This window comes from Symphalangus syndactylus, chromosome 20, assembly GCF_028878055.3.
Source record: "Symphalangus syndactylus isolate Jambi chromosome 20, NHGRI_mSymSyn1-v2.1_pri, whole genome shotgun sequence".
NCBI classification, from domain to species: Eukaryota; Metazoa; Chordata; class Mammalia; order Primates; family Hylobatidae; genus Symphalangus; species Symphalangus syndactylus.
In genome coordinates, this window is record NC_072442.2 from 46,101,171 (window position 1) to 46,126,856 (window position 25,686).

General features: G+C 53.7%; 1 protein-coding gene across 12 annotated transcripts in view; it reads right to left on the reverse strand.

The window, feature by feature from the left end:
* Nucleotides 1-10,746: 10,746 nt before the first annotated feature.
* ARHGAP27 (Rho GTPase activating protein 27) overlaps nucleotides 10,747-25,686 on the reverse strand; it is a 37,830-nt gene continuing 22,890 nt past the window's right edge. For 3 of the 12 annotated variants that reach the window (XM_055257818.2, XM_063628292.1, XM_055257820.2), the window contains 16 exons: nucleotides 22,588-22,995; nucleotides 21,757-21,939; nucleotides 21,434-21,514; nucleotides 21,278-21,361; nucleotides 21,103-21,168; nucleotides 20,863-20,930; nucleotides 20,453-20,543; nucleotides 19,547-19,651; nucleotides 14,794-14,892; nucleotides 13,757-13,868; nucleotides 13,509-13,631; nucleotides 13,320-13,418; nucleotides 13,040-13,117; nucleotides 12,815-12,949; nucleotides 12,576-12,681; nucleotides 10,747-12,472 (listed from right to left, as the gene is read on the reverse strand). In XM_055257818.2, the coding sequence (XP_055113793.2) occupies nucleotides 12,295-12,472; nucleotides 12,576-12,681; nucleotides 12,815-12,949; nucleotides 13,040-13,117; nucleotides 13,320-13,418; nucleotides 13,509-13,631; nucleotides 13,757-13,868; nucleotides 14,794-14,892; nucleotides 19,547-19,651; nucleotides 20,453-20,543; nucleotides 20,863-20,930; nucleotides 21,103-21,168; nucleotides 21,278-21,361; nucleotides 21,434-21,514; nucleotides 21,757-21,939; nucleotides 22,588-22,995 (2,016 nt within the window). In that variant the 3' untranslated portion in view covers nucleotides 10,747-12,294. Of the gene's footprint in view, nucleotides 12,473-12,575; nucleotides 12,682-12,797; nucleotides 12,950-13,039; nucleotides 13,118-13,319; nucleotides 13,419-13,508; nucleotides 13,632-13,756; nucleotides 13,884-14,793; nucleotides 14,893-19,546; nucleotides 19,652-20,452; nucleotides 20,544-20,862; nucleotides 20,931-21,102; nucleotides 21,169-21,277; nucleotides 21,362-21,433; nucleotides 21,515-21,756; nucleotides 21,940-22,587; nucleotides 22,996-25,686 lie in introns of those variants that run through there. The other 9 variants (XM_055257819.2, XM_055257822.2, XM_055257824.2 and 6 more) reach the window with 8 other exon arrangements.

Here is a 25,686-nt window from a genome sequence, read left to right on the forward strand (position 1 = left end):
GCAATTTGCAATATTGTCTCCCAGATAAATTTATTTTATGGAACATTACTACCATAACTAAAGACCCAATATCACATGTCACATATAGTAGGTAACTGTAAAATAAATAAAATTAAAACCATGTTATCTTTCCATTCTAGCTTGATATCTTGCTGCTGGTGGCTGTGGCTGGGATCCTGATCCCTGCAAAAATGAGAGATTAGCAAGAGAAAAACAGATGTGAAGGATAACAGGGAGACTCTCCTTGGTGTACTCAAAAGGCTGGACAGAGTTAGAGAAGAAACAAGTTCCTCATCTTGCAACTACTAAAGATCACTGCAGTGCACCTTTGGTACATGGTATGGGGGTCCTTGAACCTCCTAGAATCATGCCATGTGCCACTCACTTTGTGAGTCCTCCACTTAGGGAAACACAGCTGTATGGGATGTGGATGCAATGAGGTTGTTAAGCAGGGGTTGACATAATAAGAGTGGCGTTTTAGAGAAATCAAGTGGCAATGAGCACAGAAGCAAAAGTGGAGGAGGGGAGCCCAAGGGAGGAGCAGTTGAGGAGATCCAGGTGGCAAATGGGGAGGGTCTAAGCCAGGAGTGAGCCAGGGGCTGGGGTGGGGTGGGGTGGGAAAGACTGGAGGTAGAATCTGGGAAAGCAGTGACTGCTTGATGGGTTGATGTGTTAAGTGACACCGGGATTTCTTTTTTTTTTTTTTTTTGAGATGGAGTCTCGCTCTGTCACCCAGGCTGGAGTGCAGTGGCGCGATCTCCGCTCACTGCAAGCTCCGCCTCCCGGGTTCACACCATTCTCCTGCCTCAACCTCCGGAGTCGCTGGGACTACAGGCGCCCGCCACCACTCCTGGCTAATTTTTTGTATTTTTAGTAGAGATGGGGTTTCATCGTGTTAGCCAGGATGGTCTCGATCGCCTGACCTCGTGATCCACCCGCCTTGGCCTCCCAAAGTGCTGGGATTACAGGCGTGAGCCACCGTGCCCAGCCAACACTGGGATTTCTAAACTGGGGGACCGGGAGGAGAGAGGTAGCAAAGACAGGAGAAGGAAATTATGGGGAAAGAGGAAATGACAAAATCAATCTGGGATACGTTGAATTGGAAGTGTTTACAGGACCTCAGAGGGAGATTCATTCATTCATTCATTCATATTTACCGAACATGTGCTGGCACCAGGCATGCAGCCATCCATCAGACAGACAAAATTCCTGCTCTAATGGAGCTTAACGTTTGTGGGAAAGACAGATAGGGGGAAGGACAGATAAAGACAAGCAAATAAAGAGGAAGTGGTGGGAGGTATGCCTGGGATTCAGGGCTCCAGGCTGTGGAGTGGATTTGGGGCCTGGAAGCAGAAGGGCAGCAGTTACAGCTGGCTGGATGGGTGAGCTTGCCTAGGGAGGGGGCAGAGTGAGCTGAGCAGAGGGGAGGGTGGCCTGCCAGCATTTACAGGCCGCAGGGGAAGGAGTGCCCACAAGGAAAACCACCAAGGAGCAATCAGACGGGCAACCAGTCACAGGAGGAGGGTTCAAAGATATGACAACTGGCACATTCATGCATTTATTCAATCTAAGTTCACTTGACCCCTTCTGTGTGCCAGGCTCTGGGTGATCAGAAATGAATGAGAAGCCTCTGGAGGCGACAGGTGTGTTGTGTGCCAGTGACGAGACCAGGCCACATGAAGGACATTCTATTACGAAGTCCACATGCCCATGCATTGTGGGGGCACAGAAGATGGGGGCTCACATTTTTTAAGCCTGATATGTGCAAGGCCCTGGGGAAGGCTTCATGGTGGTGGGGCAGGAGGCAGAGAATGGGGGCAAGGGCGTGGCAGCGAGACCCACAGGGCTTGCACGGACAGCAGAGGCATCCCGGGAGGCTGGGGATAGGCGTGAGAGCAGAGAGAGTCAGCCAGAGGACAAGGAGCCGAGGATGGGGCACAGATTGCACAGGGAGAACGAGCTGAGCTCTGAAGGGCATGGAGGACCCGTGCGGGTTTGACGAGAGTACCTGCTGCTCAGGAATGTTCCACCAAGCAGACAGGAGTCAGAGGCGGCTGAATGCCAAGGCCCCTGGGATACTGGGGACAGGGCATCTCTTCCTGGCTCCTCAGCACTTAGCAGGTGCCAGAGCTTAGTAAGCGCCCACTCTGCGCCCTGCACAAGTGCGGGATCCACGCAACCCAGAGCATGCTGGGTAAGGCACTGAGTGGGGGGCGGTGGGGCATCAGGAAAGGCATCCTGCAGGGAGGCAAGAGCCAGGTATAGAGCGCGGGAGCAAAGAGGGGCTAGCACACGCTCCAGGGTCTGGGGAGACTTCTCTTGGGAGAGGGATTCTCTTGGGAGAATCCTTGGTTGCTGAGGATGGGAAGGATGGGCAAGGCAGAGGTGCCAATGCCCGGCGTGGTGGCCTGATCCCAGATCCGCCCTCTGATGGGGAACCCCAGGCCCACAGGAACCTCCCTCTGCCTGACCCCAGACCGCCTCTTCCTAGTCCAAGACTCACCTCACCTCACCTTGTCTCCTCCTCGACTACATGTCATCAGCTTCATCCCCCAGCCTCGAAGCTCAGGACTGGCCGGAAACATGGGGGCTGGGGTCGAGAGAGGGCCAAGACTTCAGGATTTTCTTGGCCCCATGCATAGCAGCCCAAAGCTCCCTCTAACACTCCCTGCTGTTCCCGCCTCGGAATCGCCCCTTGGGCAAAAGGCCTCTGGCGCCCCCTACTGGCAGCTCAGCTTCAAGACTCCCAATCCCTCAACGTTTCAACCCTGTCTGAAGTGAGGTCCAGCCTGAACACTTCTAGGGCCAATTCCAGGCTGCAGAGAGGTAGTGTGGGGGCTGGACCAGGATGGAAGTCTTGTGATATTTACTTGAACACCAGCAGCTTCCTAATTGGTCTCCTCCCTCCCTCCTTCAGCCACAGCTGGGAAAATCTCTTTAAAAGCATATTTGTAGGATACCACTCAGGAGTAACAAGTAATGAACTATTGATATTCAACAACGACTTGAATGGATCCTAAGGGCATTATGCAGAGTGCAAAAAGCCGGCCTTGCAAGGTTGCATACTGTAACTTTCCATCCATTAACATTCTCAAAAGAAGCAAATTATAGAGATGGATAAAGACAAGGTTGCCAGGGATTAGGGAAAGAGCAGGAGGATGTCAGTGGAAAGGGGAAGCATAAGGAGTTTCTTTTGAGATGATGGAACATTCTGTATCTTGGTTGCTGCAGTGCTGGCTATACATGAATCTGTGCATGTGATAAAATGTCACGGAATTATACACAAAGACAAATAAAAATGAGTGCATGCAAAGAATGGTGAAATCAAGCAAGGTCTATAGTTAGTTACATCGCTTTCCTGGTTTTGATAAGGCACAATGGTTACGTAAGATGGCACCACCAGGGGAAGTCAGGAGCTGGCTGCACCAGGCCTCTCTGTACTACTTATGTAACTTCTTGTGAGTCAATAATTCTTTCAAAATAAAAAGTTTATAAAAAGGGAAAAGCATCCCTGGCCATATTGTCCACCTGGTCGTCACCTAGTGGCACCCAGTGGGCCATAAAGGATGAAGTCCATTCTCCCAGCAGTGCACAGGAGCCCTTCATGGGCTGGCCCTTTCTTCTGGAATGACATTTGCCATCTCCCTTAATATACCAAGCCCTGCTCTGAGACTGGCAACAAAACAAGAACATCCACTCTTGGAGGACACAGGGGGCTGTACCTCACTCACAGCTCCAGTTCTACCCAGCAGGGCCTCTCTTGTTGATACCAGTGGGTCCCCTCCTGTACTGACCTGAGGAGACAGTCTTCTGCTTCTGATGCTCTTGCCCAAACCAGACAAAAGTACCTTTCCCTACAATACTGCTGGACTGAAGACTTGAAAAAGGACGGTTCCAGTGCTCTGAAAACCAAAGAGTCACTGACTCAATGTGCTCTACTGTCCACCAGGCGATCTGGCTGCACCCCAGGGGCTTCTCTACAGCCCTTCCACGTCTTGTCCCACCACAGAGGCTGTCTCACCCCAGCACCCAGGACTATCCTTGGGCCTGAGGAACAAAGACTATCAAGACTTTGCAAATGTTCCACCACCAGGTGCTGGGCCATGCATGTTGCACATGTCATTTTATAATGGTGAGAAGTTTCTGAGGTAGGCGTGAATGTCCTAACTTTACAGGTGAGCACACTGAAGTGAACCACTTGCCCAAGATCACTTTATAGGAAATGGCAGCGCTGGGGATTGAACTCTAACTGTCTTCCTTTTCATGTATCAGCTCAGTAATGGGTATCTTTTAAACACCCTTTTTTTTTTTTTTTTTTTTTTTGACGGAGTCTTGCTCTGCCGCCCAGGCTGGAGTGCAGTGGTGCGATCTCGGCTCACTGCAGGCTCTGCCTCCTGGGTTCACGCCATTCTCCTGCCTCACCCTCCTGAGTAGCTGGGACTACAGGCACCCGCCACCATGCATGGCTAACTTTTTGTATTTTTAGTAGAGACAGGGTTTCACCGTGTTAGCCAGGATGGTCTTCATCTCCTGACCTCGTGATCCGCCTGCTTCGGCCTCCCAAAGTGCTGAGATTACAGGCGTGAGCCACCGCGCCTGGTCTCTTAAATACCTTTTATGTGCCAGCCACTGTGCATACGATGGTGAGCAACGACAGAGTCCCCACCATCCTGGGCTTATAGTATCATGGCAGGGAGGTCCAGACAGCAATAAATAATCATGATATATGAATGTAAAATGACAAATTTAGATAAGAGAAGCATATGGGTCTTTGATGGTGTGTAACAAAGAACACTGACCTAGCTGGGCATTGGAAGGAGCTGCCCAAGGAAGTTACCTGAGCACAGTGCTAAAAGATGACTAAGCAAAGGGAGAAGAGAATTGCAAAGAGGGCACAGCACATGCAAAGGTCCTAGGGCAGAGGGGAGTGTGAAACATTTGTGAAATCGATGGGAGGCCAGTGTAGCTGCAGTCTGGAAACCAAAGAGCATGTAAGGCACAGGACCCAGCAAGTGTTCACTGCAGCCAGACTGCGTTCTCAGAGCCTTGTGAGTATCGTCTCATGGCATCTTCACAACCACCTGTGAGGCTGGTGCTGCTATTACATCCCCATTCTCCAGATGAAAAAACTGGGGCACAAAGGAATTAGTCAGTTATCCAGAACCATCTGGCAGGGGCAATGTGGAGCTCACATTTGAATCCAGGGAGCCTGAGTCGAGAGCCCACGCTCTGAGCCACTGCCTCATACTGGTTCACGAGAGAAGGCAGGCCATGCTGAAGCTTGGTCTTTTCCTTAGACCATGAAGGTCTAAGAGGCTAATAGTGATGGAGAGGGGTGGATCAGACAGGAAGGACCGACAGACACAGATCAGGTATGGAGGCAGGAGAGACAGATGAGATGGAGGAAGTAGGCCACATTCCCAGGTTTCTGGCTCACCTCACTTGGGGGATGATGGAGCCTTTGCCTGGGACAGGTAAAACCCTGGAGGAGTACAAGGTTTGGGGAAAATCACAAATCCAGTCTTGGGCTGAGGACCGTCCCAGAGGAGCAGATGGCAGGTTGTCAGAGGACACCAGGATTTGGAGCTTAGAGAGCAGTCAGGCCTGGTACTATGGATCAGTGAGTTGCTGATGCTGTGAGTGTAGACAGTTTCATCCAGGGAGGGAGGACAGTACAGGAGGGGTGGACCCCAAGGACTCTGCCTGTACTGGCTGTGCAGCAGAGAATGACACATGGCCCGAGGTGGGAGGAAAACGAGGGGAATGTGCAAGCCAAGAGAAAGGGAACATTTCCAAGAATGGGGTGGTCAGCAGAGGATAGAGTGCCGCTAAAAAGGCAGTTAATACACAGACCCCCAAATATCCAGCAGCTATCAATGGGAAATCATCGGTGAGTTTAGGGGAAAAAACTCAGTGGTGTGATGTGGGCGGGGGGTGGGGTTGAGAAGCGAACAAGAGAAGCGGATGGATACCGTGAGTGTAGATGACTTCTGAGAAGTTTGGCTGCAAAGGGGAGGGGGAGGAGGATGGTGGCAGCTGCAGAGAGATGTGGGGTTGTGGCGGGTTTCAGAGAGAGGCACTTCAGCATGTTCCCGTGGCAAGGCGAAGTGGCCAGTTGATGCAGTGGATACCATGGGTGCTGCTCAGATGCCGTCCTCCAGGACTGGGCAAGGATTTCCCAAAGTGCAGGGAGGGTCAGCGGCCAATAGCGCTCATCTGAGCCTCTCTCCAGGATGTGTCCTGGTCTGAAGAGAGCCGCTCTGCCGAAATCCGTGCCCTCCCTTCTCCCACCTTACAAGGCAGCCCATATCCAGTGGCCTGGCCCCCTGGCCATAATGGGACACAAAGCTGAGGCTGTCCCAGCTCCAGGGCTTCCCATGGGGTGGCTGAGGCCTTAGATGGGCCTGCGCCCCAGCTCAGCTTCTCCCTCAGCCACTCCTGCTGGCTCCGCCCCTCAGGCATTGATCCCGAGATCACACCCAGCAAGCCCCCTGCCAACTTCTCTGTTTCCTGGGACATTCAACCTGAGACAGCAGCTAAATAGCAAGAAGAGGGGCCAGTGATCGTGGATATTTCCTGAAAACACAGATGAGCTGTACCCTGGAGAAATGTCTGCTCTGAGGTACCGAGGAAAGGAGGCCAGCGAGGCTGTGGTGAGGGAGGGCTGAGCTTTGTGGTGGGATGTTAAGTGTGTCCACCATTCCGGGAGGTGGAGGTGGGTCACTGGTTGAGAGAGGGAAGGCCGGGAGGGCCAGGAGTTGGAGGGAATGAAGACCCGAAACAATTGTTGCAGAAGGCGAGAGGGAACAGAAACCCTCAAACACAGCTGGTGGGAGATTGTGCACCTATAGAAAACAATTTGATGGTTCCTCAAAAGGTTAAAAGTAGAGTTACCTTTTATTTCAGCAATTTAATCCAGCAAACTCCTGGAAATTCCACAGGAGAATTAAAACATGAGTCATAGACTGAGTGTTTGTGCCTCCTACCCCATTAATATGTTGAAGCCCTAACCCTCAATGTGATGGTATCGAGGTGGGGCCTTTGGGAGGTGATTAGGTTCACGTGAGACCATAAAGGTGAGATTAGTGTCCTTGTAATAAATGGAAATGACTGGAGCTCGCTCTGTGCCACATGAGGACATAGTGAGAAGGTGGCTGTCCGCAAGCTGGGATAGAGAGCCCTTATAAGAACCTGACTGTACTGGCCCCTTACTCGAACTTCCAGCCTCCAAAACTGTGGGAAGTAAATCTCTGTTGTTTTAGCCACCCAGTCTATGGTATTTTGTTATGGTAGCCCTAGCTGACCGAAATGATACGTCCACAGAAAAACTTGTATGTGAGTGTTCATGGCAGCATTATTCATATTAGCCAAAAAGTGGAAATAACCCACCTGGGCGCGGTGGCTCACATCTGTAATCCCAGCACCTTGGGAGGCCGAGGCAGGTGGATCACGAAGTCAAGAGTTCAAGACCAGCGTGGCCAAGATGGTGAAACCCCCAGAATACTAAAAGTACAAAAAAAAAAAAAAAATTAGTCGGGTATGGTGGCAGGAGCCTGTAATCCCAGCTACTCGGGAGGCTGAGGCAGATAATTGCTTGAACCTGGTAGGCGGAGGTTGCAGTGAGACAAGATCATGCTACTGCACTTCAGCCTGGGAGACAGAGTGAGACTCCATCTCAGAAAAAAAAAAAAAAAAAAAGTGGAAACAACCCAAATGTCCATCAATTGACACATGGATAAACAAAATGGGATATATCCATACAATGGAACATTATTTGACAATAAAAAAGAATGAGGGCCAGGTGTGGTGGCTTACGCCTCTAATCTCAGCACTTTGAGAGGTGGAGGCCAGAGGATTGTTTGAGCTCAGCAGTACCGGACCAGCCTGGGCAACATGGTAAGACAAAAGTTAGGTGTGGTGGTACACACCTATAGTCCCAGCTACTTGGGAGGCTGAGATGGAAAGATTGCTTGAGCTTGGGAGGTGGAGGTTGCAGTGAACTAAGATTGCACCACTGCACTCCAGCCTGGGTGATAGAGTGAGACTTTGTCTCAAAAATAAATAAATAAATAAATAAATACAATAAAAAGGAATGAGGTAATGATGCAGGCCATGACCTGGATGAACCTTGCAAACTTCTGCCAGCTCACAGCCCAGTGGGAAGGCCTGGCCACGGAAGCACAATTGTATCCAGTGAGCTAAGTGTGATGAGAGAGACACATGGGTGAGATCTGAGGAGGGTGTAGGGGGCAGGTGTGAACTGAGGCTTGGTGGTGGAGGAGGAGGAACTGGCCAGGGGAAAGGGAAGGAGGCAGGAAGACTGTTGGCCCAAAAGTATCGAGGCAAGAAGCAGCCTGGAGTGTCCCGGGGCAGCGTGGGCACAGCTGGTGTGCATAGGTGGGAGGGGTGGCTGCTGGGTGGAGGATTAAATGGGGAGGAGAGCACCCATTCAGAGGCTGCTGTGATCACCCAGATGAGGGAGACTGATGGAGGATGGGACATATTTAGGAGTAGAAGATTGGGACTCTGGGGACTGGGGGTGCCATGCTCAGAGACAGGGAGCAGGGGTGGTTTGAGCTTTGTTGCAGATGGATTGCACTTTGGGTGTCTGGCAGCCATCCACATGGAAGTGTCTCCTGAGCAGGTAGATTTTGCACAGGACTCGCAAGAGAGCACTCCAAGCTGGTGCTAGAGATTTGGGTGACATGGGTGCAGGCTTGGTGGCTGACTCTGCAGGGTGGAATGGATGAGGGATATGGAAGGGAGAGAGCAGCGGGCCAAGGGCACAATCTGGGGGTGGCGGCATCACCGTTCATAGGGCAAGCAGAGCACACAGGGAGCTGAGAAGAGAGGGGTGGAGTGGTGGAGAAGACTCGTAAGCCAGGCACAGTGACTCATGCTGTAATCTCAGTGCTTTGGGAGGCTGAGGCAGGAGGATCACTGGAGGCCAGGAGTTTGAGACCAGCCTGAGTAACATAGTGAGATCGATCTCTACAAAAAGTCAGGCATGGTGGTGTGTGCCTGTGGTTCCAGCTGCTTGAGAGGCTGAGGCAAGAGGATGGTTTGAGACTCGGAGGTTGAGGCTGCAGTGAGCTACGATCGCACCACTGCACTCCAGCCTGGGCAACAGAGTGAGACCTTGTCTCAAACAAAAAAAAAAAAAAAAAAAAAAAAGAAAGAAAAAGGAAACCCCATGTTGCTGCAGGCAAAGGAACAGTGTGTCTCAGGAAGGACAACAGACAGTTTATGTGTTTACTTGCACAGGATTGAGCACGTCCCCCGACTTAGCAACCAAGTGGCACCATGGCCTTTCTGAGAGTAGCTTCAGGGGCAGACTGTAGGCTGCAGGAGGACTTAAGGGCATCTGCTGAGAGGCAGTAAGCTTGGGGAGAGATCCCCGTGGCAGCCCTTATCAGCTGTGCCACTGTAGCTCCTTTTTATAGCTCTCCCCAACCAGACGGAGCTTCAAGAGGGAAGACACCACTTCTACATTCTTTGTGTTTCAGAACAATCCAATTCGTTCTAAACCTATTCGATGCACACCTACAGTGCTCACCATGCATGTGCTCAGGGCTGGGGACATATGACTGAGCCTCGGACTTCTGGTGAGGGGCACAGTAGGTCCCTAGACTGTGCAAATGAAGCTCTGGGCCAGGTTCTGCCACCAACCTGCCATGTGGCTGCAGGTGACTTATGATGTTCTCTCTAGAGGTTTCCTCATTGGTGGTAGGTGATTTCTGAAGCTCCCCTTGATGACAAAAATGTGATAATTCCTGCCTGCTGCTGTATTATTTGCCCACTGAGGCCTTGGCAGGGTCAGAAGCCTGGGGTGGTGAAGGAGGTGGGGAGCGGACACCTTCCAAGATCTCCCTGCCTTTCAGCTCCTTGTCTTGGGGACCCAATGTCCTTGGCCATAAGGCCCCACATGCTCTGTCCCTTACAGGTCTCCAGCCTCACCTCGTACCCATGCTCCCTGGTTTTCTGGGCTCCAGTTACAATGGTCTTCTCTCAGATTTTGTTCTCCCCACAAGCTTTCCTGCCCCAGAGCCTTTACCCGTGCCACTCCCACTGACTAGCACCCTTCCCTTAACCCCTCGCCTGCTCAACTCCTCTTCATTCTTTACTGCTTCTCTCAAATGTGGCTTCTGCAGAAGCATCTCAGATCCCTGGGGAACATTCACACCCTATGACACACCTTCTGAGCACTCTACACTTCTGCTAGCTCTTGTACAAATGTGGTAACCAAGTAATTAGCTGCTTACTGTCTGTCTAGTTTCACCCTTGGACTCAAATGAGAGGGGTCCCTGCCATGGGTCCTCTGCAGGAGAAGGCTCCTGTGTCTGTGGCTCTCCCCACAGGATGAGGAATCTGGGGAGCCCTCTTGTAGCCTGGACCCCCGCCCTTTAGAACATGCTTCTGATACATGGGGCCCCAGCATGCCCTGCCCAAATAGCTCCAAGCCCATTCCCTCAAGGGTGGGCTATGTCACCAGTGGGGTAGCCAAGTGGCAGCTGGCTGCAGGGGGTATGGGCAGTTTGCACACATGGACTATGATGTCCACATATGTGCCCGTGAGCCTCTGCTTGGGGGAGGAGGGCTCTGTTGGTGGGGAAGATGAGAGGGAAGGCTGAGCCCAAGGCCTGCCCTTCTCCGGCCACCACATTTGGGCATGGAACTTGGAAAAGTCAAAGAAGTTTAAATTAGAACCTGGCCTTTCAGGTCATTATCAAGACACATTTGTCAAAGTAGGAGAATAGAACATATTTTATTTAACAGTTGTTAGCTTGATTGATAACTTTTAAATATTTAGACATATGGTATGAGGCCCCTGTGTGTACTCTTGCCCTGGCCCTGCTGGCAATGGGGTGGGCTTGGGTCAGCCTCACCCATCAGACCACAAGCTCCACCAGAGCAGGCAGCCCATGCAGTGCCCCTGCCCAGAGCACAGCACCTGGCACAGAAGAGCAGACAATAAATACCGGCTGTGAGAAACAAATGGGATAATCCAAGCCAAATGCTTGGCATGGTGCAAATGTCCAATAAATATCAGCTGTCATTGTCTGTTGAATAAATGAACAGGTGGGTTGGTGGGGCTGGGGGCCAAGAGCCACAAGCTGAGGTGGCTTGTGTCTCAGGAGGGAAGGGACCGGCTGTTTCCCTGGGGTTCACGCTTCCTTTCTTGAGGTTGTGTCCTCCTTCCCCACACCCTGCAGGCCTGCCCAGCTCTTCGTGGCAAAGTGGGCCCCAGATGGGCGTACTTGTGTGTCAGAGTGCCAAGAGGGGCTGGGAGCTCCTGCTAGGGCTATATTCCCCTCCCCTAGGACAGAATAGTTGGGGCAGTTTCCCTCTTTGCCTTCAGGGGCCTCCCCAGGTCCAGACAGAACACACCCAGTTTAGTTCCTTTCTTTTCGCATAGGCCCAAAGGTTGGAGGGGTGGTAGCTGAAAGAACTGATTTCCCCCCTACCCAGGCTGTACTCTGGTGTGGGAGGAGCCTTTTCTGGGGAATGAGGTCACTCACTGGACCTTGAGCAAGTCACACTGCTGCTGCAGGCCTCAGCGTCCTTGTCTGTAAAATGGGATGCTGTGTGGAACTGGTGCATGCCGAGCGGCAGATGCAAGGTGTGCACTTGGTGAATGGGAAGAAGCCTTGCACAGAACACCAGTGGGTCAGCAACAGCAGAGGCCGGGGACCCCCAACAGGAAAGCAGATGAAACTGGCCCACAGCCAGCCTGTGAGAGGCTCAGGCAGGAGGTCATCCCTGAGGCCTAAGGAGGATAGCTTCAGCTGCCCACGCTGAAGGCTGGGTCAGTCCTGTTTCCACAGTGGGGAAGTGGTCACAGCTGCTTCATGACTGGCACAGTGCCAGCACAGGGCCAGGGCTCACAGGGTCTCTGTGAAGGCCTCCACGAGGGGAGGGCCAGAAGCAACCAGGAAGCCCCCCATCAAACTCCTCCTCCCAGCACCTACCATTCCAGAAAACAAACTCTCATCCCCACACACGCTATCGCACACGCACAGTAGGCGCGATGCAATAGAGAAAAAAACCTAATTAACCCCCAAACAGGACGTGACGGGGAGGGGAGGGGGGGGATGGGGAGTTGAGGGGAAGGAATCACATTTTGCAAACTGCCCACTAGGGGTCACTGTACCCTCAGAACCGAGGGTGCAGAAGTCACACCGGCCTGCGGCTATGCGCTGGCGGAGGCTCCCAGAGAGAAGAAGGCCCGGCTGCGTGGCCTCCGCCGCCCAGCTTGTGTGGCAGGACCGCGGCCGCCGCCCCACAGGCCAGCAGTCAGTGCGGCGGGAAGATGTCCGCGCACTGCTGCAGGATGAGCTCCACCACCTGGTTCTGGAACACCATGGTCATGGGCATGCTGGTCTCTTCCACCTCGGGCCGCAGCAGCGTGGGCCCGAAAACAATGGCCACGCTCTGCACCGACATGCGGTTCTGCTCGCCGTGCTCGATCACCCTGTGGCAGGGGTGGGTGGGTTCAGGGCTCCGAACTGCGGGGAGGCGCTGGGGGCTCCAGCCAGGACCTGCCTCCCACTTCCCGTGCGGCCCGCCCGGCTCACCGGCAGAGGTGCTGGAAGAGCATCCTCAGAGTGTCGTGGTTGGGGGCGGGCAGCGAGCGCACCAAGTCACGCACACAGCGGCTGCGCTGGGCCTGGTCCTGCAACTCTGGGTGAGGGAAGGTTTAGAGGGAGGGAGTCGGAACGGGAGGTAGGGGATGTCGGCTGGGCGAGGGGAGCCTGCTAAAGGGGTGGCCCGCCACGCCCCTACCCCATCCGCCCCACTTGCCCCAGGTGCTCACTGATGGCCGCAATGAACTGGCGGAAGTGCGAGAAGGGGAAGAGGGGCTCGGGCAGCTCCCGAAAGAAGAGCTTCAGGGCTCCAGTGATAACGTGGACGTCCTCCCAGCGCCCGTCGTCCAAGTCAAGGCGCTCATCTGTGGCGGAGGAAGGGGAGGAGGACAGAAGGGAAGTCAGTACCCCTTGCGTCTTCAGGCCCTGGGGCAGGGGTTGGGGACGGGCCTCACCGTGGTCCACCTTATAGCGTAGCTTCTGGATGGTGGCCAGGTTTCCACTGATGCGGTACAGCCCGTCGATGTCCAGCCCTGGGCCAGAGGGAGGCGCTGATCCCGGGTTCAGGGATGGGGGTAGGGTGGGGCTACGGGTCCCTGCTATGACTCCCACTCGGGGCCTCCCGTACTTTCCCCCTGGACCCTGCGTCCATCCAGGGGTCTCCAGCCTGCGGTCCTGGCAGGAGGCCTGCTGGCACCCCAATGCCTGCCGCCCTCACCCCCGCAGCGCACGTACCGCGGGCCTCGACGGCGCGGATGCACTGCTGCACGAAGCGTGGCACCCGGCTCCTCTCGCGCTCACACAGCGCGGCCAGCGCGCAGCCGAACACCTGGTCTAGGGCAGAGGCTCATCAGCTCCTGCCCAGCCTGCGCCCCGTCCCCGTTCCCGGGTCCCCGCTCCCCGCTCCCCGCAGGCCTCGGGTACCTTTGATGTACCCCTTCTCCCGCAGCGACTGCAGTGTGGGCCGCCTCTGGAGGAACTTGCGGAGCTTGTGCCGGACCTTGCTCAAGTCGCTCTCCAGGCCCCCGGGGCCCAGGGCCGGCGCGGCTGCCACGGGGAAAGGCAGGACTGAGTCAGGAGGCAGCGCCAGGGCAGGCCAGGCAGGCCCCAGCAATCGTCATTCCCCAGGAGAGGCCTCCTGGAGCCCCCACCCCATCCTGCCTTGCGCACACCTGCATTCGGCCGCGCATCCTCCTCTTTCTCCTGCCAGCTTCCCAGGCGCTCACTCGACCCGAAGTCCACTCTGCTGCTCTCGCTCTCCTCCTCTGGGGGCAGGTCTGCGGACTGGATTCCCATAGCCTCAGAGAGGCGGGGCCTTGTGCCAGCTGCGGGGCCTTCCAGGATGGGGCAAGGGACCCGAAATGCACTCCCAACAGGCATGGCCTGGAGACCCTCAGCGAAGAGTCCTCTCTTCCCTTAACCAGGTTAACTCTCCTTACCTCCACCAGTGAGCCTGAGAACATTCACCTCCCTTAGCTGCATGGAGCCCTTAAGGTGCAGAGACAGTCATCCTGTTCTCCCACACCCCTTCCTATCCGGGCGACTCCTACCCACCTGGTGCCATCTTTCTCTATTTTCCTCAGCTCCTCTAACTAGGTCAGCATTCCTCAATACGTGGCTCCCACTTCTGAGCCTGCACCTCCAGCTGTGGCCAGAGCACTGCCAACAACTGCACCAATATCACCTCTCTGGCTCTGGATTCCTACCGCTATTAATACAGCCAAAAGCTGCATTCAATGTTGGCTCATAGGGAATTAAGGGTCAAAAAGCCCCAGGTCATTTCCAGGTCAGTAGTTTTCAGAGGGCCCCTGTCCTAGCTCTACTTATGCAATTGGTATTTTGAGCCTTAAAAAAATGGTCGACTATTGAAATCAATCCTTTAAAATTGTATCTGCTAGTTTCAGCCTGCCATTGGTTGGCTTACAGAGTACTTATTTGGCCTTCTGCCTCCCGTGAAATGGGAAATTCCTTTAGAATGTGCCCCTACCCTCACCTGGAGAGTCTTCCTGCAGGGCCAACCCCAGGCCTGGATTCGCAGACTTACAGAAGGCAGTTTCTTCAGCAGCCTACCCTGCCATCCTAGCCATTAGTGGGGACTGCATTTGCATTACCCACTGGTACCTTAGAGCTCCCTGAGCCTGAGCAGAGGGCCCCACTCATAATGGCCACCTCTTCCCCCCCACCCCTAGAGGCCCTGGGCTCTGCTTACCAGCTCCTGGATGCCCTGAGCAATGGCCTTATGCCAGGTGCTGATGATGGCCTCTGAGTCATGCTGGATCAGGTACTCGGAGCCATCTCGGCTCCGTAGCTGGAGGGACACAAGTCACTGGGTCATCTCTGGTACGGGGGTTGGCCCTAGTTGCGGGTAGGTACAGAGATAGAGGTGACCTGTCCCTGACCCCAGGCACTCAGAGCTTAATGGAGCAAGGTCCTCACCCCAGGCCAAGTCTTGGATCTTCTGCCTCACGTAAAGCAGTGGCTGACAGCATCTCTGTGTTACAGATGAGCAAACTGAGGCTCAGCAAGTTTTAGCTGCTTCCTCATGGGCACACAGCTAGCGAGTGATGAGCACAGAGCTGCATGGCTCAGTTGTCTGGTACACTTTCCCTCCCCCATCCTGCCTCCCTGCAAGCCACAGAACATGGCAGGCCTCATGCAGAGCACTGGCCTGCAAACTAGGTGAAAGAAACTTCCTATGTGAGGCCAGGTGCGGTGGCTCACACCTGTAATCCCAGCACTTTGGGAGGCCGAGGCGGGTAGATCATGAGGTCAGGAGTTCGAGACCAGCCTGGCCAACATGGTGAAACCCTGTCTCTACTAAAAATACAAAAATTAGCCAGGCATGGTGGCGGGCTCCTGTAATCCCAGCTTCTTGGGAGGCTGAGGCAGAAGAATTGCTTGAACCCGGGAGGCGGAGGTTACAGTGAGTCGAGATCACGCCACTGCACTTCAGCCTGGGCGATAGAGCAAGACTCCGTCTCAAAAAAAAAAAAAAAAAACCCAGAAACTTCCTATGTTGAGACCCCTGTCTACTAGAAGCAACAGTGAATATAGGGAGAGAGGATTTGAAAGCCGATCATGGCTGATCCCAGTGAAAGCAAGGTCTCCCCTTGCCCCTCCCCATACACACACTGAGGACTCAGAAACATTGTCCCACCTTCTGCAGCCAGGAGTCCCCACCACCTCCCACACTCCAGCCTGGGCAACACATCTTCTGTTAGCCTGATTCATCATGAAGTATAAATTAAACAGAACACCAGAGGGAAACTTGCCACCGCAGGACTGATGCCCAAAGCCCTTTCTGAGTTGGATGGTAGCTTAGATGGATTCCTTATCAGCCTCTGGCTCTGAGGACCCAGTGTTCCAGGTTAATGTGAATGTTTGGCGGCAACAGCTCACACCAACCCTGCGCTTTCGGTTCAGCGAGAGTCAGAGACAACAGAAACTGTCTCAGACCCCAGGAAACAACTTCTAGAACTGGAATGGACTATCTTTGGCTGTCCTTTTAAACTTATACTTGAAGACTATTTAAACTGCTTAAAATGAAAACAGGCTGGGCGCGGTGGCTCATGCCTGTAATCCCAGCACTTTGGGAGGCTGAGGCAGGTGGATCATGAGGTCAGGAGATGGAGACCATCCTGGCTAACACAGTGAAACCCTGTCTTTACTAAAAATGCAAAAAATTAGCTGGGCTTGGTGGCACGCACCTGTAGTCCCAGCTACTTGGGAGGCTGAGGCAGGAGAATCGCTTGAACCCGGGAGGCAGAGATTGCAGTGAGCCGAGATCGTGCCACTGCACTCCAGCCAGGGTGACAGAGAAACACTCTGTCTCAAAGAAAAGAAAAGAAAAGAAAATGGCATATCCCATCCCCTAGCCCTCCCCTGCAAAGGATAGAGAACCTTCAAGAGGCAGATAACACAGCCTCACTCTAATCAAAGCAGACAAGAACCTTGCTCAAGAGTATCCCAGAGAATGGCTTGACAACACTTCTAAAACAACAGCCATGGTTTTTGGCAGCTCTCTCAAAACATAATCAGTTCATATTTGCAAGTTTCATATAGAGGGCAAAGCTGTATCATTACATAGCAATGTATTTCACAAAATATTCACCCCCAGCCAGGCACAATGGCTCATGCCCATAATCTTAGTGCATTGGAGGGGCAAGGTGGGAGGAGTCCTTGAGACCAGGAGTTCAATCCTGGGCAATATAGTGAGACCCTATATCTAGAAAAATTTTTAAAAATTAGCCAGGCATGCTGGTGTGCACCTGTACTTCCAGGTACTCGGGATGCTGAAGCGACAGCATCACTTCAGCCCAGGAGTTGGAAGCTGCAGTGAGCTACGATCAAGCCACTGCACTCCAGCCTGGGCAACACAGTAAGATCCCATCTCTAAGAACAAACAAATAAACAAAACATTTATCCTGCTGACTGCACAGGCAAATGCTAGCAGCTTTCAGGGGACTGTTGCTGAAGTTTTCTGTAACTTGGGGTGACTAGGAAGACCTGCTGTGAAAATTTCCTGGGCCCAACAAAGCCATCCATCCTCAAGGATATAAAATTTGGGTCAGTCTCTTGAGGAAAACCCTGGAGCTGCCTACAGGCCTCCCTGCATGGAGAGAGGATGGCCAGCAGTCAACCAGGAGGCAGGGGCTTGTGATTTCCATTCAGGCCTGCTCACCTTCCCACTGGCCTGAGTAGCACCTGCCTTCCAGTCCTTGCCAGCAAAGACGACTCAAAAAGCCCTATTCTGAAACTTTCATCAAAAGTCCATCAGTGATGACCTTCATTGAGAACTGTTTGAAGGATATCCCTATCCCTCAAAGTCAGGGGAGAAACATGACTAGCAAAGGTGATGTCTTAGACCCGGCATGGTGGCTCACACCTGTAATCCCAGCACTTTGGGAGGCCTCACCTGAGGCCAGTAGTTTGAGACCATCCTGGCCAACATGGTGAAACGCTGTCTTTACTAAATACAAAAAAATTAGCCGGGCATGGTGGCAGGTGCCTGTAGTCCCAGCTACTCGGGAGGCTGAGGCAGGAGAATCACTTGAATCCGAGAGGCAGAGGTTGCAGTGAGCCAAGATTGCACCACTGCACTTCAGCCTGGGCAACAGAGTGAGACTCTGGATAATAATAATAATAATAATAATAATAATAATAATAATAATGGTGATATCTCTCCTCAATTTAACACCATAGCAGATATTGTTAGTTGGTCACAGAACTCTATCCTGCCAAGCCCAGAGAAGGCTTCAGAATTCTTCTCAAGAAGGCTCCAGGCTAGGCACAGTGGCTCACACCTGTAATCCCAACCCTTTGGGAGGCTGAGGCTGGAGGATCACTTGAGGCCATGAGTTTGAGACCTGCCTGGGCAACATAGTGAGCCCCCATCTCTATAAAAACTAAAATTAGCCAGATGTGACGTGTGGGCGGCAAGCCACCCAGGCGCCGAGTCCTAGCTACTCGGAAGCCTTAGATGGGAAGATCGCTTGAGCCCAGGGGCTTGTGACTTCAGTGAGCTATGACCGTGCCACTGCACTTCAGCCTGGGCAACAGAGCAAGACCTTGTTTCTAAAAACAAAAAATAAAAACAAAAACAAAACCCCACAAGACTCCAGACTTACTCATCAGAGTAGCTCATGAGATGAAACCAGTTTTCCAACTTTGCTTTGTAGATATCCTGGCTCTAGAACTGAACGGAGCTTGGTGAATAATCAGGAAACTACACACTCAGGTTCCTTGCAGAACTGCTTTTTCTGAGCTTAGACATGAGGTCATGCTCTTGGCCTTCATCATAATGATGCTACCTGAAGCAGCCCCGGATCCTGAATTAAACCTCCCTGGAGCTGTTTTGCAGGGTACCTGACTTGTCCTTCTAGATCCCATGTTCATGGAGCTACACACAAGAAATTTAAGAGCGAAGGGTTAGGAAAATCTTTGATTCCCTCAACATCTGGGTGGGTTTTGTTATTTGTTCAGCAACAAAGAAACATGCACCTGATAGCCCTTCTCTTTTCACCTCACCTAGCAGGAAAGTCAGAGCTAAATTTTCTTCAGTAACCACCACCTTAGCACCCGTACATCATCTGCCCCCTAATTCCTTTCCATCTTGAGTCCCATCTCCTACTTGTTTTTCATGGTCCTGGCTTTTCAGTTAATTTGACAGTTCACCACGTGTGTTTCTGTTGTGATCTGCCTCAAACCTTGTAGGCACTGAGGTCAGGGTAAGAGTAGTTTAAAAACAAGACAACACGTGGACAGTGAAGGGTGTGGCATTGGGAGAACCCTTCCTGGGTCTTCTCTCCCTTCCTGGGTCTTCTCTCCCTTCCTGCGGGGGTAGCATGGTAGTCTTCTCCACTGCCCCAGTTTTTTCACTGGGGATGCAGTCCAGTCGGAAATGGGGCTCTGGCTCAGGGGCAGGGAAGGAGACCTGGGTAGAAAAAGGTTTCCCAACCAGGCCTGTCACAGTAAGCAGCCAAGGACACGGAGCCTCTTGTCTCTCTCAGGCTGGGGCGAGGGCTGCCATTCTAGTCATGAGGATTTCCTCTCCCGGAAGCCCTACTCCTCACCACCCTCCAGGACAAGGATTAGTATTAACTCAGCTCCTGGAGAGGGAACTGCAGAATCTGTGATGTTAGAAACACAGGACAGGTCCCCTGGGGCGGGGGTGCAGCGTTGGCCTTGAGCCCTGAGAATGGTAGCCCCGATTCTTCCCAGGTCCTCCTTCTTGGGGCTTGCCTACAGTAACGGTCCCAGAGCACTGCCAACAACTGCGCAAATATCACCTCTCTGGCTCTGGGTTCCTACCTCTATTAATACAGCCAAAAGCTGCATTCAGTGTTGGATCATAGAGAATTAAGGGTCAAAAACCCCCAGGTCATTTCCAGGTCAATAGTTGTCAGAGGGCTGGCAGGCATCACTAAGCCCCTTCCCTCCTTCTCCCCAACCCCGCCACTCACCTCCAGCACATTCTTCCTACTGGATTTGTCTTTGGGGGCCCAGGAGAGAGTGGCCCCCCTCAGCTCCACTGTGTACTCAGGGGTGGAAAACTTGGAAGGCTGCCTCTGTGGGAGAGGGTGGAAGGTCACAGGGAGCCCTCAGCTCAGATGTGTCTGCTGTGGCACTCTGACCCTAGGAATAGGATGGGGTCACTGGCATGGCCAGGAAACAACTGTGGGGAAAAGAGCCCCAAGGGTTCCTGAACCCAGAGACCCTGATGCTTCTTAACCATGGAGCCTGCTGGCTGGCATGTCCACTGCTGCCCACCCACCCAGGGGAGGGCAGGAAAGGAGTGCAGTCTGCATCCCTGCAAGCAGGTGCACCCTCCCCCAGCCTCCCTGCCCTCCAGGCTGGAGCTGGCCACCCTCAAGACTGTTCCCCATCTCCAATGGGCTAAAACTACTTGTCTTGGAGTGAATCTGCCAGCATCACCCCCTTCCTGCCAAGGCCCAGCTCCTCTGACATTCATGGACCACTCTCTCAGACCTGGTCATCTCTAAGCCAGACTAGAGAGAGCAGATGGGGGCTGGGCACAGTGGCTCACACCTGTAATCTCAGCACTTGGGGAGGTCGAGGTGGGCGGATCACCTGAGGTCAAGAGTCCAAGACCAGTCTGGCCAACATAGTGAAACCCCATCTCTACTAAAAACACAAAAATTAGCCGCACATGGTGGCACATGCCTGTAGTCCTAGCTACTCGAGAGGCTGAGGCAGGAGCACTCAGGAGGCAGAGGTTGCAGTGAGCCAAGATTACACCACTGCACTCCAGCCTGGGCGACAGAGCGAGACTCCATCTCAAAAAATAAAAAATAAAAAAATAAAAAAAAGCAGATGGGGTGGTCCCTGCCCTGAGGGCCTGGCCTTACCAGGCCGCCTGCAGCCGAGGTCTTTGAGTCCTTGAAGAATGTCAGGACGCCACCCTCCAGCACAGTCCAGGAGGCACTCCAGTGCTTCTTCCTAGGTGGGGGTGGGGAAGCGGGGGTGGCAGGACTTAGATGTGGTCCTGGGCTGAGGGCCCCTCCTACCCCAGGAACAAGTCAGAGCTTAGGAACACAGGCCAGGGCACCCCATTATGAGGGCTGGAATACCGACTCTAACACCTAGCAGCCAAGGGACCTTGAGCAAGTCACTTTATCTCGCAGTGTCTCAGGGTCCACAGAGGACCACTCACAAAGTTGTTGTGAGGATTAATAAGAGCCTGGCATACAGGAAGTGCTCAGTGAACATTGTCACCAAGGCCCACCCTGCCCCGGCCTGGGTGTAGATGGGCTCTCACCGGAGCCGCTTTCCCTTGTCTGCCGTCTTGGTGCGATGGAGCACCCCTGCCTTGTCCAAGGTCTTGGTCTAAGAGAGAGAGGAGAGAGCAGGCGCAAGAGTGGGTAGTTAAGGGGTGAGCTATGGGGAGTAGAGGCTAGTCACCTGCTCAGCTGCCACTCTCTATGGTCTGGGCCCATGTCTCCAGTGAACCCTCCTCGCCAGCCCCACCACCTGGCTGGGGGTAGGGGGTGATGCCTACCCTCACAGCAGCTGTGGCAGGAGAGACTTCCTCCCAGCTCCCAATCTCATCCAGCTCTGCTGGGACCTATGGGGGAGACAGATATATCCCACCCAGTCCCTCCTCCCAGGACCTCCAGAAGCCCCCCACTGCTTCTGTGGTGGTCCTGCCAGGACCTCAATGGCTCCTCCCCTACCTTCTCCTCTGGAGGGCTGGCCTGGGCTGGGGTGTCACCATCCTGGCTGGATTTATGGATGTTTCGAGGGGCAGGGACAGGGACCTGGGAAGAAAGACACAGTCGTATGAGATCTCTTCCTCTCTCCCCAGCACCCCTCTTTCCCCAGGTTGTTACCTGGGGCAGCTCCCATCGAACAGAGGAGTCCTCTGGATTGTAGAAGTATGGCTTCCCGTGGGGGTCCTCCAGCCTCACCCACTGTGGGGAGAGGAACGGTCAGGGCCTCCAGCCCGGCTCATGAGAGGGGAGGAAAAGGTTCCCTCTAACCAGGTTCCAAGACAGCACCAGGGAGTCTGGAGGGGCAGGTGCAGGTCACTGCGTTTGGCTGGTTTAGACTCTGTGTGGGAGCTGCAGTTTAGAGCACTGAGGCGACCTACTAGTGAGGAAGGTTGTGGGGAGGACTCTGAGGCTGTCCGGGTCCATCTGCCCCCTGCCCCTACCTGCTCCTGGGTGAAGTGGTTGGTGTAGAGCATCTGCTTGTCCTGGCTGACATGACAAGACCAGCCGGGGGGTGTGGTCAAGGGAGAGGTAGGGCCGGGCTCACCGAAAGAGCCCACGGGAGAATAGTCCTCCTCGGGGTAACTGGTCAGCGACTCGGGGTAGTCCGTCTCGGGAGTGGGGGGCTGCAGGGAACAGAAGGTGGAGTCAGAGGCTCTGAGTGCCAGTACTGCCTGCTGGCCCTGCCGTTTTGGACCAGGCCCACCCCCTTGCCCTCTGGTCCCTGAGGCTGTGGGAGCAGGAGGCGGGGTCAGAAGCGCTCAGAGGTAGCTCCGCACCTCACCCTCTGGTCCCTGGGGCTGTGGGAGCAGGAGGTGGAGTCAGAGATACTCATAGGTAGCCCCGCCCACCATGGCCCCGCCCCTCACCCTCTGGTCCCTGGGGCTGTGGGGGCAGAAGGCCTCAGAGGCTCTCAGAGGTAGCCCTGCCCCTCACTTTCTGGTCCCTGGGTCTGCAGAAACAGGAGGCGGAGTCAGAAGCGCTTAGAGGTAGCCCCACCCATCCTGCCCCACCCCTCACCCTCTGGTCCCTGGGTCTGTGGGAGCAGGAGGCGGGATCAGAGGCGCTCAGAGGTAGCCTCGCCCACTCCAGCCCCGCCCTTCACCCTGGGGTCCCTGGGTCTGTGGGAGCAGGAGAAGGGGTCAAAGCCTCTCAGAGGTAGCCCCGCCCACCCATCACCACCCCTCACCCGTCTGTCCTCGGGCCTCTGGGAGCAGGAGGCGGGATCAGAGGCGCTCAGAGGTAGAACCGCCCACTCTGGCCCTGCCCCTCACCCGCGGGTCCCCGGGGCTGTCAGGGCTCAGGCCCGGCTGCATCTCCAACTCCTCCTCGGGCTCGTTCTCGACCTCGTCCTCCCAGGCCGTCTCGCCCGTCAGCGGGTTGTAGAAGAACACCCTGCGGCTCTCCTCATCCCAGTACTGGCCCCACTCGGTCTCAAGGCTCACGTGGCTGTCCACCGAGGCAGGGGAGGTGGCTGGGCTGGCGGCACCCTCGGCAGCCTCAAAGGGCGACTCCCAGGTGGTAACTCCCGTGTCTGGGTTGTAGTAGTAGGGGCGCCCGGTGCCCGCGTCCGTGTGCGTCTCCCACACCGGACTGGGAAGGGGGGCTGCAGCGGCGCCCGGTGAAGTGGCCTGGGGCTGCCTCTCTATGTTAGCGTACACGGGCTCCGGGGGGTCGTCCACCTGCGGGAGGAGAAAGGGGGAATTTTGTGTTTTCAGAAACCTTCCAAAATGGTAACGGAGGTCCCCTCTGGGCAGTGCGATTATAGGGGTTTATTTGTTTTTGTTTTATTTTCTTTAAACTTTTCTGCAGCCTCAAAATTTTGTACAACAAAGCTTTTTAAAAATCACATAAGTTCTTCTGCTGACTGTGACACCATCACTAAGCCGTAAACTCCTTGAAAGGGGAAGTGCCTGTTAGAAGTGACCTCTCCCTGAGCTTTAGCCCCTTGGGCGACCTTCAGAAAGTCACACTACCTCTCTGCCTCAGTTTCCTGGGTGTAAAATGTCTGCTCTGCCCATTCCGGAAATTGTAGTGAAGAGTGAATGAGAAAATGCTCTTGAAAGTCCTTTGTATTTAGTGCCCCAGATGGGTGGGTCAATTACATTAATTATATTTATCAATAATAATAAAACATCGATAACCCAGTTCTCACAACTGTGCACTCACAGAGGCAAGTCAGAGGTTGGGCAGGAACTGAGAAGTGGCCTGGGGTGTGCCCCTGTTTATGGTGCCCATTCAGGGCCCTGCTGCATTCTTTTTTTTTTTTTTTTTTTTTTTTTGAGACGGAGTCTTGCTCTGTCACCCAGGCTGGAGTGCAGTGGCGCAATCTCGGCTCACTGCAAGCTCCGCCTCCCGGGTTCACGCCATTCTCCTGCCTCAGCCTCTCCGAGTAGCTGGGACTACAGGCGCCCGCCACCACGCCCGGCTAATTTTTTGTATTTTTTAGTAGAGACGGGGTTTCACCGTGGTCTCGATCTCCTGACCTTGTGATCTGCCCGCCTCGGCCTCCCAAAGTGCTGGGATTACAAGCATGAGCCACCGCGCCCGGCCTTCTTTTTTTTTTTTTGAGACGGGGTCTAGCTCTGTCACCCAGGCTGGAGTGCAGTGGCACAATCTTGGCTCACTACAACTGCCGCCTCCTGGGTTCAAGCTGCATTCTTACAGCTCCATTGAGAGCACCCACCCCACCCCACTCCCAGCCCAGAAAGCTCTGGGATTGGAATCAGTACCCTGTCTGGATTTGGGGACTGAACTTTCCAAGGTGAAGTTTGCAGGTGTCAGAACCAATTCCAGACAAGAGAAGGAGACAGGACAGCCAGATGGGCTGGAGAATGGAGGGGCAAAGAGAGGTGAATTATTTTACTCCACCCCAAAGGAGAGTGAGGGCAGCTGGGGGTTCAATTACATAGAACATAAACCTAGCCACGCGTAAGCCTCCCGGAACAGAGGCTCTCCTGATTCACACCTCAGAGCTCCCTGCTGGCTGCAGGGCAAAGTCTAAGCCCTTAACCAGGCACAAGAGACAGTCCCTCACTGGCCTGTGCTTCCACTATTATTTCCTGCCACTCCTTGCCCCTTGCCTTGAACTTTAAGCTCCAGTAGCACTAGTTGCTAGAGGTCCCCACCTTCCCCGCTGTGTCTCCTCCAGGCCTAGGCTCATTTGCAGCCTGCCCAGGCCCATTTCCACCCCTTTTTTTGCCTGGCTGACTCCAATTCCTTCTTCAGGACTCAGCTCAGGTGCCAGGTTCCAGCCTTTTCCCAAGATTCCCCCCATCCCTGTGCCCCCACATTCAGCCCAGCACCCTTGGCCCCACAGAGGGACAGATGACTACATTCTCAAACCCCAGGCAGCAGCATGGCATACGGGGATACTACTATTTTCTTTTCTTTTTTCTTTTTTTGAGATGGAGTCTAGCTCTGTCATCCAGACTGGAGTGGAATGGTGTGATCTCAGCTCACTGCAACCTCTGCCTCCTGGGTTCAAGCGATTCTCGTGCCTCAGCCTCCCGAGTAGCTGGGATAGCAGGCACGCGCCACTACGCCTGGCTAATTTTTGCATTTTTAGTAGAGATGGGGTTTTGCCCTGTTGGCCAGGCTGGTCTTGAACTCCTGACCTCAGGTGATCCGCCCACCAGGGCCTCCCAGAGTGCTGGGATTACAGGCGTGAGCCACCGCACCCAGCCGATTACTACTATTTTCTAAGCATACACAATACTTCAGGGGAAAGCAGATTTCTACATTTCAATTTTGTGTTTTCAGAAACTTTCCAAAATGCTAACAGAGGTCCCTTCTGAGCACTGTGATTATAGGGGTTTGTTTTTGTTTTGTTTTCTTTGAACGTTCCTGCAGCCTCAAAATTTTGTACTACAAAACTTTTAAAAATTCACAGTAGTTCCTCTGCTGACTGTGACACCGTCACTAAGCTGTAAACTCCTGGAAAGAGGAAGCATCTGTTCAAGGTGGCCTCTCCCTGAGCCTTAGACAGATGCCAAAACAAAAAAAATACATTTTTCACCAAACTGATGCCAAAAAAGCAACCCAAACCAAAACGACGAAAAGAAGGAAAAGAAGAACATTTGTTTACCCAGCAAAGATTCACCTGCTCTGTGCCAGGCACTGTTTGAGGCACGGGGAATACAGCAGGGAAGAAAGGGACAAAAATCCCTCCCTGGCAGAGCTGGCACTCAAGTGCACCTGTGTGTAAATGGTGGGAGTGATGAGTAAATGGACAGCATGTCAGTGCTGATCACTGCTAAGCAAGAAATGAAAACGCTGTCAAAGAAGAGGATGTTACAGTTTTAGACAGGGTGCTGGTCCCCAGGCGCCCAGGGGGCAGGGAGAGCTGGGGAATCCCAGCCCATCATTTCTTC